The sequence below is a fragment of the Musca vetustissima genome, unplaced genomic scaffold, assembly GCF_032173495.1.
Source record: "Musca vetustissima isolate MV318-11 ecotype Yass unplaced genomic scaffold, APGP_CSIRO_Mvet_v1 utg249035, whole genome shotgun sequence".
Taxonomy (NCBI): domain Eukaryota; kingdom Metazoa; phylum Arthropoda; class Insecta; order Diptera; family Muscidae; genus Musca; species Musca vetustissima.
This window is the reverse complement of record NW_026883437.1, coordinates 3,162-19,789: the sequence shown is the minus strand read 5'-3', so window position 1 is coordinate 19,789 and position 16,628 is coordinate 3,162. Positions and strand designations below refer to the sequence as shown.

Here is a 16,628-nt window from a genome sequence, read left to right as displayed (position 1 = left end):
TAGAGGTCTTTCATTGTCTATAGAGGTCTTTCATTGTCTATAGAAGACTTTGAGGTCTTCTATTGTCTTTAGAAGAGTTTGAAGTCTTCATTCGTCTATCGAAAACTTTTTATTGTCTATATAAGACCTTGAGGACTTCTATTATCGACTTTGAAGTCTTATATTGTGTATGTTGTCCTTAGACAACCTTGGGGTCTTGTATAAACAATATAGGTGTTCTATATAGACTATAGGCAATATAAGACCCGAAGGTCTTTTAAGAACAATAAAAGTCATTGGGCCCTTGAAAAATAATTATTTAAAAATCCACGCTTTGGAGGTTATTTGGGTCTTGACAAATAATTATTTAAAAATCCACGCTTTGGAGGTCATTGGACGCATGAAAAATAATTATTTAAAAATCCACGCTTTGGTGGCCATTGGACCCTTGACCAATAATTATTTAAAAATCCACGCCTTGGAGACCATTGGACTTGAAAATAATTATTTCAAAATCCACGCCTTGGAGGCCATTGAAACATTGAATGATAATTATTTCAAAATCCACGCCTCGAGATTATTTGGATGTTGGAAAATACTGATTTTAGAATCCATGCCTCGAGGTTATTTGGATGTTGGAAAATACTGATTTTAGATTCCATGCCTCGAGGTTATTTGGATGTTGGAAAATACTGATTTTAGATTCCATGCCTAAAGGCTATTTGGATGTGGAAAAATAATTATTTAAAAATCCACGCCTTGGAGGCCATTGGACCCATGAAAAATATTTATTTAAAAAACTACACTTTGGAGGTTATTTGGGTCTTGAAAAATAATAATTTAAAAACCTAGGCTTTGGAGGTTATTTGGGTTTTGAAAAATAATTATTTAAAAATCTAGCCTGGGAGGTTATTTGGTTCGTGAAAAATATTTATTAAAAAATCCACGCCTTGAAGGCCATTGGACCCTTGAAAATAATTATTTAAACATCTTCGTTTTGGAGGTTATATTATTTAAAAATCCACGCTTTATTTTTTATTTCTTCTTCCCCATATTCTAATTTTTCTCATTTTCTCTCCTTTATTTTATTTTCAGGTGAACCAAAAATTGCCACATCTCCAACAACAATTACAGCGGCCAATGATAACAGCTCTGCCACAGCAACAACAACGACGCCGCAAACTTGTAATTAGGGAAGATAACAACAACAACAGCAAATTTGGAGCTTTAACTCTAGCAATAATGCCGCCGCCGGTTCTCTAATGTGCGCTGCTGCTGTGCAACAACGGCAATATCACACAAAAAGAAAATTCAAACCCAATCAAGCCCCCTCCCCCCACACAAATACACATCTAAATAATTACCTTACCCAACGTCGTATATATCATTTATTACAACAACAAAAACAACAACAGACAACAAGAGTTATAGGAAAAGTGTTAAATCACCGTTTTATCTTAAATATATAAAAACAAACAAATAATAATAAGAATTCAAACAAAAAATAAAACACCTGAAAATCAAACGTTAGTACTTCCCCTCACTCCCACCTTCTCAACTCAACAACAAATATTGGCCCCCTCTTTCCAAACAGTTCAAAAACAAATTGTGTCTCTTTTTTTGTTTTTTTTTTTTTTTTTAATTGTTAGTTTTTAATTATAAATGGACCCCCAAAAAATAATAAATTCATATATTTCAGCTTTTTATATATATATATATATATTTCAACTATAAGTTTTTTATGTTAATATTCTGAATTTTTGAAAAAAAACAACAAATTTTTATTACCTTTATTTGATTTCACAACCACTACCACCCCTTCTCCTCCAAGACCTTTAATCTCCCACATCGTTTTTTTTTAAGTCTTCATACATTGTTTTCAAAATGTATAAAATAATTTTATATATATACAAAAATATCTAATGAAAAACAAACACAACAAAAACCCATTTAATTCTTTATATATATCTGTAGTTATATAAACTGGATTAATAGTTGTAATGTCTAAAAGTTAAAAATTATAATAAAAACAAAAATAATATTAATACTAAATAATAATAATAATAATAAAATAATATAATTCAAATAAATGATGTTCAACAAAAGAAAAAAATAAATAAAACAAAAAATAAAAAAAAATCAAAAACTCAGTTTTTAATTTTTTAAGGATGTGGAAAATAATTATTTAAAAATCCAGGCCTCGAGGTTATTTGGATGTTGAAAAATAATTATTTAAAAATCCAGGCCTCGAGGTTATTTGGATGTTGAAAAATAATTATTTAAAAATCCAGGCCTCGAGGTTATTTGGATGTTGAAAAATAATTATTTAAAAATCCAGGCCTCGAGGTTATTTGGATGTTGAAAAATAATTATTTAAAAATCCAGGCCTCGAGGTTATTTGGATGTTGAAAAATAATTATTTAAAATCCACGCCTCGGAGGCCATTGGACCCTTGAAAAATAATTATTTAGAAATCCTCACCTAGGTGGACCCTTGAAAAATATTTTTTTTTAAATCCACGCCTTAAAGGCCATTGGACGGACCCTTGAAAAATAATTATTTAAAAATCCACGCCTTGGAGGCTATTGGACCCTTGAAAAATAATTATTTAAAAATCCACGCCTTGGAGGCCATTTGGGTATGGAAAAATAATTATTTAAAAATCCACGCCTTGGAGACCATTTGGGTATGGAAAAAAATTATTTAAAAATCCACGCCTTGGAGGCCATTTGGGTATGAAAAAATAATTATTTAAAAATGCACGCCTTGGAGGCCATTTGGGTATGGAAAAATAATTATTTAAAAATCCACGCCTTGGAGGCCATTTTACCCTTGAAAAATAATTATTTAAAAATGCACGCCTTGGAGGCCATTTTACCCTTGAAAAATAATTATTTAAAAATGCACGCCTTGGAGGCCTTGAAAAATAATTATTTAAAAATGCACGCCTTGGAGGCCTTGAAAAATAATTATTTAAAAATGCACGCCTTGGAGGCCTTGAAAAATAATTATTAAAAATCCACGCCTAAAGGCCATTTGGGTATGGAAAAATAATTATTTAAAATCCACGCCTAAAGGCCATTTGGGTATGGAAAAATAATTATTTAAAAATCCACGCCTAAAGGCCATTTGGGCATGGAAAAATTATTCACCCCTATTCCGTATGTCGTCGTCGTTGTCGACGACGTTTCTCTTTCGACATCACTTCGACACTGATTTGGTATTCTGTAACACTCATGCGACGATGTCGACTATTTATCGATAATATCAATAAAAACAAAAATTTTGTTGCATATTTTTGGGCAAAAATGTGTTTGTATCCTTCACCGCACTGTGGCACAGGGCATTATGTCTTGGTAAATGTGTTTGCAACGACCAACAAGTAACGAGATAGACCCATAGTTACTTTTTAGTATATAGTATGTACATAGAATTATTTTTCAGTCGATTTATGCATGTCCCTCCATTCATGTATTATTTTAAACAAGTTACATGCTATGATCCGAACGGGATGAAATTTGGAAAAAATCCATCCAATTGGGATGAAATTTTATTTCCACATAGACGAGTCCTATTGACATTGGTCAAAATCGGTTTTGATTTATATATAGATCCCATATATTTTTCTTTATTTACACTTTATTTTGCATTAAGTATTGAATAGATTTTAGAATGATGTATCCTGTTCTTGTCCGGTCATGTTTTTTTTTAATTTGAAAAAAAAATGTTCAAACGCTTCATTCGTCAACAAAAACTATGACGAAGAAATCTTCGACATCGTCGTCGTCACACATTGTTACGGAATACCAAAAATGTTTCAATAGTTATCGATAAATGTCGACAACGACATAGGGAATACCAATAAGCAAAAGACGATCCTCTTCGACGTCGTTTCGTGTCGACGACGACATACAGAATAGGGGTGATTATTTAAAAATCCACGCCTTGGAGGCCATTTTACCCTTGAAAAATAATTATTTAAAAATCCACGCATTGGAGGTTATTTGGTTCTTGAAAAATATTTATTTATTTCAAAATCCGCATTTGTTTTTAATTGTCAATAACAACCTAACATTGCAATTAAACATAACCTATAATTTAATCATTCATTGTTATTATTTTTTTATTTATTATTATTTTTTATTGAATATTTTTTCTATGTATTATTATTCTATTGTTTGCTATTTAATGTAATTTGAAGATTTTCATCAGCCAACGATGGATGTGGTGTCTTTAGGGGAACACTTTCGGCCGCATAACCCATTGGTTCCTTGGCGCCCTTCAACCATCTGCCAATAATTGGTGAATATAATTTGGGATCACATTTTTCATCTTCCGTCGGTTTCCAAATATAACTCAGAGGTATGGCTGTTAACCACACGAAGAGGGTACCAATTACCTGATACCAATAGAAAGAGATTTCATATAACGAAAATGGACGATTACTGCCGAAGGCTGTGGTGACTAGATCAGGAGTCTCTGTCGACGTTGTTGTAACATTTATGGGCACGGAGAGTTGGGAAGTTTTCAAGGTGTTGTTTTGTATTAAACTATAATCAACTCAGGATCCTGCTGTTTGGTTCCCAAAAAAATGAAACAAATTTTCAAATTTTGTGGGATATTTCAAAGCTCCTCTTTTAATGAGTTCTTATCTAAGACTAAAACATAAAAAGTGATGGTTTTACAAAATGAAATGGCGCTTCTAGCGCTATGTATGATATATATTAAAATGTATGTGTGAGTGCTAGAAAAGTACTAAAATTAAAAAATCGATTTCGATAACTACATTAAATAATAAGATGAGTCAGGGGGACATCGATGCTGTTGAACATGGCTTCAACATACTCCCGGCAACAAACAAGGTGGTTAGGCAGAGTAGTTTTCCTTTGGTATCAGCGGGCAAAGTGTTTTCAAAAATGGAATGTTGCTCCTAGCACAAGATCCGCCAAAAACTAAGCCAAAAATAGTCTCTCGTAGCAATACGTTTGGATTTCTCTCTGATTTTACCCATGGACCGCGAACAACTGCCTCTACCAGATCTCTGCCAATGACTCCATCAATGTTTTTATAGGTGAAGGGCTCAGGGTGAGCTAACTTTCGGCCTTCGGCATATATGATGAGGTCAGGACGATTTATAGGGGGAGCTATGTAGAAAGGCGAAGTCTCCAATAATACAAACCGTTCATCGATAAGTTCTGGCCCATGTATAGCAAAACTGCAGTACGATAATGTACTGGCCGTTGGTTTGATCACTTTAAATTCGTTCACGCTATCATAAAGGACCCATGACTTCGGCACTCGTTCACATAAGTGAAATGTCAGCAATTTGGTTTGGTTTCCTGCAGACAATTTGCACTCTATAACCGGCTCAATCGCGGTGTTCATGCCCTCTGGGGAAATCCATCCAACTTGTTTGGCTCCTTCGTATGTAGTGAGTTGTTTGTGGAAAGGAACAACATCAAAAATAGCGGTATGAGTCGTGGGGACATCATTTTGGTGGTCACTTTCTTCAACCACATTTTCACGGCTGGAATCGTGCTCAATTCGGTCACGGTGTATCATTGAATGATGCTTTGCTTTGCACCGCTCGCATCTATTGACCGAAGGACATGCTGACCGGGTGTGTCCGTGTCCGAAACAATTGAGACATATATCTTGTCCTTCTAGTGCCTGACGGCGTTCTGAAAACAACATTTTCCGGAAGCGTAGGCAATATTTAAGGGGATGATTACGTCCGCAGAGAAAGCATCTGGGTTTGGGATTGCCATCAGCCATGTTGACACTGAGGAAGAAAAGAAAAGGAAAAAACAGACATATACAATGAGAAACTTGCATCTTACATTTAATCATTGGTTTTGCAAATTTTGTCGAATTTTTTGTCAGTCTTGAGATCTTGAAGCGGTTGCGATGCGGGAAGGAGGCACACCTTAACGATTGGGCGTACAATAATACCGTTCTTGGTTTTAATCTCCACTACTCTGACGTTATTATCTCTACCGCTAAAAACTTGAGTGATTCGTCCTAGACACCACTCAGTAGGGGGTAGTAAGTCATCTTTTACGATGACTAGATCACCTTCTTTCAAATTATTTCTGCAAGTTTTCCATTTGTATCTTCTTTGCAATTCTGTGACATATTCTGCTTTCCATCTTTGACTAAATATGTGGTGTAGGGTCTTCAACCTTTGCCATCTGTTGACATATGAAAGAGATTCGATGGGTATAGATGGACAAGGCTCAGGTGGAGCTGTGAGGGGAGCTCCTCGCAAAAAATGACCAGGCGTAAGGGGAACTAATTCATTTGGATCTTCCGATATGGAGCTCAACGGTCTCGAGTTGAGAACAGCTTCAATGCGTATGAGGAGCGTCGTAAATTCTTCAAATGTAAAGTTCCAATTTAAGGTCACCTTTTTTAAATGTGATTTCATACTCTTCACGGCAGCCTCCCACAGGCCGCCCATGTGTGGTGCGTATGGGGGTATGAAGGACCAAGTGAATCCTTGTTCGCTGTAATTAACACACAGTTTTTCTCCTAGAGCTTTTAAAAATTCAGCATGTTCTTGTAGGAGTTTGCGATTGGCACCGACAAAGTTACGTCCATTATCTGAAAAGAGTGTTTTTGGTAACCCTCGCCTTCCAACGAATCTGGAGAATGTAGCCAGGAAGGCATCTGCAGAGAGGTCCGAACAAGCCTCTAGATGAACGGCACGTGTACTGAAACACACAAAAACTGCAGCATATCCTTTCAGTAATTTGGCATTTTTTAGAGCTGACGATTTGATGTTGAATGGACCAGCGAAGTCCACGCCGGTGTAAGTAAATGGCAGAGAAAACGTGACTCTTTCCCTCGGAAGAGCCCCCATTAGCTGATTCTGAAACTTCTGTTTATAAATAGTGCATTTCATACAGTCTCTTATGCATTTTCGAACAATATTACGCAGTCGTGGTATATAATATGCCTGTCTTACCATTCTAAGCATTACATTGTGTTCAGAATGGAGCAATATTTCATGTGTATGTCTAATTAAAAACATTGTTAAACGACAATTTGATGGCAAAAGGACTGGGTGTCTCTCATTGTAACTGAATTCAGAGTTATTTAATCTTCCTCCTACCCTAATAAGACCCTCCTTGTCTAAAAAGGGATTTAGGCTTATGATTGTGCTCTTCTTACTTATAGGTTTATTGGCAAGTAAATCTTCATACTCTCTTGGAAAATAGGTTTTCTGTGCCGCAGCCATTATTTTCCGTTTAGCATCTATAATTTCTCCAGTTGTGATCGGATCTTCAAATGTGAATGAAGTCCCATGATGAGATCTGCACCGTCGTCGTTGAAAAAGTCGGATTATTTGAACTATGGCTCTAATAGTTCTATTGAAAGAAGTAATACGTTGGAATATATCGTTTGCTTTAAGATGTAAATTGAAATTAGACGTCCTTTTCATCTCGACGTTTAATGAATCAAATATTTTTGGTTTAGGCCATTCTTCCAATGGTTTTCGCAGCCAGGGTGGCCCATGCCACCATAGGTTATTTCCTTTGAGCTCATGTGGTGTGCAGCCACGAGTACCAATATCTGCTGGGTTTTCATCTGTACTCACATGACGCCAGTCTTCTTCGTTGCAGATTTCTTTGAGTACGGAAATACGATTTGCTACGAAAGTTTTAAGTGATTGTGGATCTTTCTTAAGCCATCCAAGCACGATCGACGAGTCTGTCCAATAAAACCTTTGGTAATTATATCTAATGTCGAGACAATTCATTAGTTTTGCCAGCATTACTGCTCCACACAGTTCTAATTTGGGAATCGTAAGAGTCTTTAGTGGTGCTACTTTCGTTTTCGCCACCAACAGGTTGGTGATTGTGTCTCCGGTAAGGTGTTCGACTCGTATATAAATAGCTGCACAATATGCTTTTTCTGAAGCATCCGAGAATCCATGTGCCTGTATTATAGCATCAGGCGAGTGTCCAACCCATCTGGGTATGTTCAATTCTGCAATGTTTGGCAAATTATTTATAAACTTGTCCCATAATATCATAATACTAGGCCTAACAGCTTCGTGCCAATCAACCTTCTCTTGCCAGAGATTTTGCATTATTAGCTTTGCAACTATTATAATGGGACCTATCCAGCCAAGCGGATCGTATAACCTCGCAATCACGGACAGTATATCTCTTTTCGTAGCCACCAAGGCACCACTGACGGATTGGAGCTTATAGAAAAATGTATCGTTCTTTGCGTTCCAGCGAATTCCTAAGGTTTTAGTTGTACTGGTTTCTTCAAATTTTAAAAAATCTTCATCCAGAAGATCCTCCCGGGCAAAATTTTTAAGTAGAACACCGCAGTTGGATGCCATTTTCTTCAGGGGGAAGGCTGCACTCTTTAAAGTCTTAATTAATTGTGTTTGTTTATTACAAGCTTCCTCGATACTATGTCCTCCTGACAAAATATCATCCACATACGTTTCGTATCGTAAAATTTCAGATGAAGAATTGTCTGTCAATTTACAATCTTCTCCAAGTTGAAGTAAGGTCCGCAAGGCCAAAAAAGGGGCACAGTTAATTCCAAAAGTAACTGTTTTTAATTGGTAGGTTTTCATAGGCTGGTTATAATTTGAGCGATGAAGAATTAGCTGGTACTTTCGGTCTTTTGGGTGAACTAATATCTGACGATACATCTTCTGTATGTCACCGGTGAATACAAATTCATAAAACCGCCAAGAAATTATTACTTTCATTAGATCCGTTAACAATGTTGGTCCGGGTAGCAAAACATTGTTTAAAGAATACCCACTTGTCGTTTTCATTGATCCATTAAACACAACTCTCACTTTAGTAGATTTGCTTTCTGGTTTTACGACCGCATGGTGAGGCAAATAGAAAGAAGATTGTTTTTCATCCGGTTTCTCATGATGTGAAACAGGTTCCATATGATCCAAATCGATATATTCTTGTAAAACACGGTTATATTCAATTTTTAGTTCTGGAGATTTATCCAAAGTTTTCTCCATCCGAAAGTATTGCGCAATTGCCTTATTTCTTGATGCTCCTAAATAAATTTCTTTTGGGTATTCTGGGCGAAACGGCAAACGAACTACATATCGACCGCTACAATCACGATATGTCGATTTCTTATATAATTCTTCGCAATATACGTCGCCATCATTTGAGCAAGTTACTTTTTCAAAATTCTCAACTTCCCAAAACAATTTCATTTGCTCATGTAGAGCTAAGTCTTCATTGTCGTATACAGTTGTCTTAAACGTACTCACGTTTACTGGTAGCGGTCCAGATAAATACCATCCAAACCTCGACTCTCTTGCTTCTATTTTGTTTGATTTGTCATAATGAACACCTTCCATATTAATCTGCGGCAAATAATCACTTCCAATAATCATGTCAATCGGTGAAGGTCTATAAAAATAAGGATCAGCTAGTTTCAATTTCGAAACATCACTCAAATGTTCAATACAGACTTTCTTTGCCGGTAGGAAATGAGATAATTTTGAAACAATAATCAAATTCATCTTCAGGGTGAAGTCGTCATCTCTTGCTTTCACTGTCGCACTGCACATTCCTTGCGAGTTACCAACTGTAATCCCGCCTAATCCACAAATCTGAGTGCTGTATTTAGACATCGGAATGTTAAGTTGTTGTTGTATTCTTTTTGACAAAAAACTACGTTCGGAACCTCCATCCAATAATGCTCGAACTAAAAAAGTTTCACCAGCATGACATATCCCGACCAACGCTGTTGGGAGTACAGTTGTACTACTATTTCGAGAAAAATAAACTTTCACTGAATTGTTTTCCGAGTTAATTCTTCCAGGAGGGGAGTCGGTTGGCTTTTGAAAATTTTCGCAGCTTTCATCGCCATTGTTATCAGAGTTCTCGCATTTAGCCTTACCCAAATGAAGCATAGTGTGGTGTTTTTGTTGGCATTTGGCACACGTTTTATGACTATTACATTTGTCTCTGAAGTGATTTGGCGATAGACAATTTACACAGAATTTATTTGCATAAACAAATTTCATTCTTTTATAAGGCGATAGTGTTTTAAATTGGCTGCAGTGTTTAAGAGCATGATTCTGTTTACATTTCTTGCACACTATTTTCTCATCATTTGACTGGGAATGAAACGATTGCATTCTGGAGGAATTCTGATTATCTTTGAAATTTGGTTTCTTTAAGTCGGTTATAGTTTCCAAAATTTCAATCCTCTTACTTAAGAACGAATCTAACTGGGGCCAGGATGGCAGCTCCTTATGCTCGCTAAGTGAATCTTCCCATGCTCTCAATGTATCCTCTGCCAATTTGGTTGAACACAAATGAACTACTATAGGATCCCAATTATCCGTATTAATCTTGTAGGAGTTGAAAATACTTATACTTTCATTAATGCAATTTTGAATTTGACGTATCGATTTAGACGTTTCGCACGAGGCTACTTGCATTCCAAAAAGTTTCTTCATTTGTTGATGTACAAGTATTCGAGTATTTTCAAACCTATTTTTTAATGCTTCCCAAGCAAGCCGAAAGTTGGTGTCACACAATTCAAACCGTTGAACAATCTGCAAGGCTTCTCCTTTGGTTTTACTCCTTAAATGATACAGTCTTTGAGCATCTGTTAAACCAGGGTGGTTGATGAAAACGGCTTGAAAAATGTCTCTAAAGGCCGGCCAATTTGAATATCCTCCTTCGAAATGTTGAACATCACATGGTGGTAGTTTTAACCCTGAAACACCATTACCAATCATAGTTGTCTCTACCCTAGTGCTTTCATGTATCTTTGGTTGTATTTTGGCTTGACTTGCTTCCATAACCTTCACCTTGCATTCCTGATACAATTCGGAGGCTTCATCAAATTTAGCTGTCATAGCTTCTCCATCTACCGGCGAATCACCATCATCATCATCTGTCATACAATTTTCAAAACTTTCCACTAAATTGTTCCATCTTCTTTCCAGCTCTTCTTGCTGTACTTCCAAAGCCGCTGCGCTGTCACATTGCTCCAATTTTGATTTTAATTTTGTGCAAAAAGATTTTAGTTGACTATAGTCAAATGAAAATTTTCGACGAATCATTTTGTCTTTCCTTTTCGTCATTTCTCAATTTTTCAAAAAAAAAAACTCTTTTTTAGTTTTTATGTTATTCAGTTAACTCATTTATATTAGATGGATTTTGCATTCATGTATTTACTATTTCAGGTAGAAATATATAATCCCCCAATTATATGAAAATATCACACTGTGGCAACTCTCTTTCTGTTTTGCTTTATGTTTTTACTTATGTATGTACATATGTAGTTGCGAACCGTTACACATTTGCAGTCGAACTCTCAAAAAATCCAAAAACTCATATTTTTCTTCTTCTTCCTTGTAACCTTGAACATCCACTTTATATTTTTACAACAACAAATTACTTTTTATAACGGCACTGTTTAATTATTTCTTGTACGTGCATATTTTTCCAACTTGTCATATATTGGCGATCGTTGTTGTTGTTTTTGGTTTTGGAATTCACCGTTTCATAAACCGCAATACTGGAAGAATCATCTATTTTTCGACGATGTATGTCCAAAAAATATGTGTAGAAATAATACGAAATCACTCGCAAACTCACCAAACAATTCCTTTGCTACTCGTTGCTGTTGTTGTTGTTGTTGCTGCTAATCAGGGAGATTGCACTTTTTCCACAGTTTTTACTGGTTTTAACGTTGTCGACTTCACTTCAAAATGTTAATGATCCACTTTTTAATTATTATTTTCCAATTTTCTATTTTTTCCTTTCAAAATTTTCCACTTTTTTAACACTTTTTTCCGGCGCTATTTGTCCGTCTGCCTCGCTGTTTTTAAATTTTGCTTTATTGTTGATCCTCTTTTACATCAGTGACGGCACATCGTTCTATCGATATGTCAGTGTTGGCAATATATTATCGAAATGACAGTGCTGGTAAATCGTTAATATCGATAGTTTATAATGTAATATAGTGGAAGATTGATTTTTATTGCATTTTCATTCAAAATGAAGTAATTTCTAATTCCTTTTAATTATCTTATGAGATTTTCGATGAATTTAAGAATTTAAAGGAACGTGTATAATTACACTTATTTTCGTTTGACAAATTTGTTTTTTATCGAAGGTACCAAATGATTAAAATTTAGTGACAATGCAAATTCTCATTGTACATACCTGAATTCCTCATCTTTTTAATTCTCTTTTGTGATTAGCTATTCTCCCGTTTCTCTCTTTTATCAGAGTATACTTCTCACAAAGATTCCTTATCTTCAAAATTTACCTTTTGAGGTGTATTATTGGAAACAAATGATGAGTCGAATTTTTCTTTTGATGATAATGTCGGCAGCTTGTCGTTGCTTCGAAGGCTTTTCCTTGTAACAGCGGCACACACTACGACTGAGTTAGGGGAACTCTATTTTCCCAGTAATTTATTAAAATCCACTGAATGACGACGAGATGCGTCCACTGGATCTCTCCAAAACCTAGTCCAAACTAGGAACGCTCGAAGGACCATGAAGAATCCTGGCATCAACTCAGGATCCTGCTGTTTGGTTCCCAAAAAAATGAAACAAATTTTCAAATTTTGTGGGATATTTCAAAGCTCCTCCTTTAATGAGTTCTTATCTAAGACTAAAAATAAAAGTGATGGTTTTACAAAATGAAATGGCGCTTCTAGCGCTATGTATGATATATATTAAAATGTATGTGTGAGTGCTAGAAAAGTACTAAAATTAAAAAATCGATTTCGATAACTACATTAAATAATAAGATGAAGATCAGAGTCAGGGGACATGCTGTTGAACATGGCTTCAACATCCTCTATAGTTGAACATGGCTTCAACACATACCCAACATAAACACACCCACCACAGCTCCCGTGTTCAGCGAAAATATCGTCAATATCGTTTGAAGTATTGAATTTCTCCACCAAAAATCCACCGGCAATACAATAACAACCCATAACGACAACAAATAGCTTCATAATAGCATTGGCCCGAGCATCGGTATGTCTGATAAACGGTTTAATGTAATCGAAGTAGGCAACACCAGCCAAAGAGTTAAGCGTTGCCGACATGGTACTCAAGGCGGCACTGAAGACACACGAAATGAAAATACCCGGCATTCCGCTTAAATGTCCCACAACATCCTGCACAAAGAATGGCATCATTTTGTCGGCTTTTTCAACAACTCCAGCCAAAATGGGATCACAGCCGGCATAACGGGCATACATAATGACACCGGTGAAGCAATTGGACAACATGATGACGAGTACACCACATCCGGTCAATACTAGAGATCTAGGCAAGAAATTAAAAGAGGTAAGCAAGCAGTATTTTTGAGCACCAACTATTTCAAATTTTTATTTTCCAACTTACTTTTTGGCATGCTTCAGACTAGGTAGCGAAACAATACGCTGTACACAGCTTTGATTTAAACCCAGATGTCCAACCCACAGAAACAGGCCAGCACTGAACATACCCACCACAGAGTTCCGAATGCGGGGATCCAAACCGTAGCTGTAAGTAAACCGTTGAATATTTATTTTCTATATAAATAATTTAATTCTATTCTTTCATCTTACTATAGATCCAAGCGTTTACCCTTATCGGCAAGATCCAGAACCTTTCCCAGGCCACCAACTTTGCTGATACCCAATATGGCAACCAATAAAACTGAGGTTACCATAATGCCAGCCTGCACTACATCGGTCCAGACAACAGCCTTAATACCACCCTGGATGTGGATGTTAAAAAGGGATTAGAAATATAATTCAAAGAGAGGGGGAAGAGAGAGAGAGAGAGAGAGAAAAGCCAAGGGAGGTTGACTTACCAACATGGTATAGAATATGCAGATGGAACACACTATGGTGTTGATAATATGAATATTAATGCCGGTCACTGGAAAGTAGAAAAGAACATGAATTATTTGAGCATATATCGAAAAAAGAGTCCACCTAAAAGGTATATCGGGCCATGAAAACGTAATTATTTAAAAATTCCTACTAAGATGTCTTTTGGGCCTGGGCCTTTTTGGAACATTGGTCCTCAAAAAAATATTCTTTAAAAAATCCACGCCTTATTTTCAAATAAATATTTTTCAAGGTCCAAGGCCCAAATAACCTCCTAAACGTGGACTTTTAAATAAATATTTTTCAAGGCCCAATAGCCTCCTAGGGGTGAATTTTTAATCAATTTTTTTCAAGGCCCAAATAACCTTCTAATCGTGGATTTTTATTTTTCAAGGGTCCAATAGCCCCCTAGGTGTGGATTTTTCAATATAGGTCCTTGAAAAAATATTCTTTAAAAAATCCACGCCTTATAGGTCCTTGAAAAAATATTCTTTAAAAAATCCACGCCTTATAGGTCCTTGAAAAAATATTCTTTAAAAAATCCACGCCTTATAGGTCCATGAAAAAAATATTCTTTAAAAAATCCACGCCTTATAGGTCCTTGAAAAAATATTCTTTAAAAAATCCACGCCTTATAGGTCCTTGAAAAAATATTCTTTAAAAAATCCAGGTCCTTGAAAAAATATTCTTTAAAAAATCCAGGTCCTTGAAAAAATTAACGCCTTATAGGCTCTTGAAAAAAGATTCTTTACAAAATCCACGCCTCATAGATCCTTGAAAAAATATTCTTTAAAAAATCCACGCCTTACAGGTCCTTGAAAAAATATTCTTTAAAAAATCCACGCCTTATAGATCCTTGAAAAAATATTCTTTAAAAAATCCACGCCTTATAGGTCCTTGAAAAAATATTCTTTAAAAAATCCACGCCTTATAGGTCCTTGAAAAAATATTCTTTAAAAAATCCACGCCTTATAGGTCCTTGAAAAAATATTCTTTAAAAAATCCACGCCTTATAGGTCCTTGAAAAAATATTCTTTAAAAAATCCACGCCTTATAGGTCCTTGAAAAAAATATTCTTTAAAAAATCCACGCCTTATAGGTCCTTGAAAAAATATTCTTGAAAAAATTCACGCCTTATAGGTCCTTTGAAATTTTTTTCTTTAAAATTCAAGCCTAGGGACCTGTCTCTTAAAAAATCAATACTTTTATGGTATTACTTTCAATTTACCTTGGGCAAAGGCCAATGATGGCACAAACATAATCACAGGCAGCATCAGACAGGTACTTAAAACAAAAGTTCCGGTAATAAGTTTTCGGGTTAATTTATTGAAACGCAATTGAAGATACTGAAAATAAAGAGAGAACAAAAAAAGGAACATTTAATTAAAATAATACCAGAATTCTTTCCAGGACCCAAAAAGACCAGCAAATATCTTGTCTTATGGAAAATAGAAGATCAAGGTCTTGCAAAGCTTTGAAACATTATCTTTAGATCTTTAACAAAAACAACAGAAGATACCCCGACCTTCTTTAGAAGATGATTTTTTATTGTTATTATTTATATATGTATGTGTGAGTGTTCTTATTATGAAGATTTGTTTATGCGATTAGTGATCTCACGATCCGATAACATGACACCTGCCTTTGGTCGTACTTACCTCATAACAATTTGTGATGTTGTTGTTGTAGAATACCGGTATAATAATATAATTTAAAATCGGTATAACCATGGTTACGCCCGAGACCATAAACATATAACCAATGCCAAAGGAATAGTTTTCCGAGGGTACCGACATAATGGCTATGCCAGACAGTTGACTGAAAGTTAACAAAAAATGTTTTGTTGTTATAAAAAAAATTAAAAGAAAAATATTATCTAAATGTTATTTATATAAACCTTAATTCATAGCGTAAGAAAATAAAAAAAGAATATGAGGTGATCACTATAAAATTTCAATGGCCTAGCAACCGTCTGTTGAAGCGGTATTTCTTTAAGAAAATTATTTTAGGACAAACAGTCGTGGATTTTTTTAAAAAATATTCTTTTAAAGAATCCAAGCTTTATAAAGTCCTTGAAAAAATATTCTTTAAAAAACCCACGCCTTATACATTCCTTGAAAAAATATTCTTTAAAAAACCCACGCCTTATACAGTCCTTGAAAAAATATTCTTTAAAAAACCCACGCCTTATACAGTCCTTGAAAAAATATTCTTTAAAAAACCCACGCCTTATACAGTCCTTGAAAAAATATTCTTTAAAAAACCCACGCCTTATACAGTCCTTGAAAAAATATTCTTTAAAAAACCCACGCCTTATACAGTCCTTGAAAAAATATTCTTTAAAAAATCCACGCCTATTGGTCTTTGAAACTCGTTTTCCTTACCTTGCCACCAACGATATGGCTATGGGTAGGGTTTTCATTTTCTTGCCGCCCATTAGATATTCTTCGGTGGTATTTTTCGATTTTGAAAAGAACCCAAAATAGGCCCCAATACCGGCCGATACCATTAACATGAATGAAAACACAATATAATCCGCTGTGCCAAAGGAAAACATTTTGGCTGCATTTTCCGCAAGGGTGGGCTCGGTGGCAGCAAGGACGCTGGCTGTTGGTGTCATTGCAAGGATATGTTCGTTTTTCCTTCGAAGGGGTAGAAACTATTTCAAATTACTATCCAAAACCTTAAAACGCTCCTTTCGTGTCGAACTTGTCTGCTGGCCTCAACATCTAGATGAACTCTGATGGTGTGAATCGTTAGTTTGGCGACATTTAATATTAGTA

The 16,628-nt window shown here is 35.6% G+C and overlaps 1 protein-coding gene across 1 annotated transcript; it reads right to left on the bottom strand.

Moving 5' to 3' along the window:
* Positions 1 to 4,150: 4,150 nt before the first annotated feature.
* Positions 4,151 to 16,412, bottom strand: LOC133330303 (uncharacterized). The gene is given in 11 exon segments (XM_061538750.1): positions 4,151 to 4,529; positions 6,162 to 6,582; positions 10,204 to 10,893; positions 12,845 to 12,912; positions 12,914 to 13,294; positions 13,373 to 13,513; positions 13,579 to 13,730; positions 13,827 to 13,894; positions 15,074 to 15,191; positions 15,504 to 15,663; positions 16,230 to 16,412. Coding segments are annotated over 11 exon segments (2,751 nt in total). The 5' UTR covers positions 16,403 to 16,412.
* Between the last annotated feature and the right edge of the window lie 216 nt (positions 16,413 to 16,628).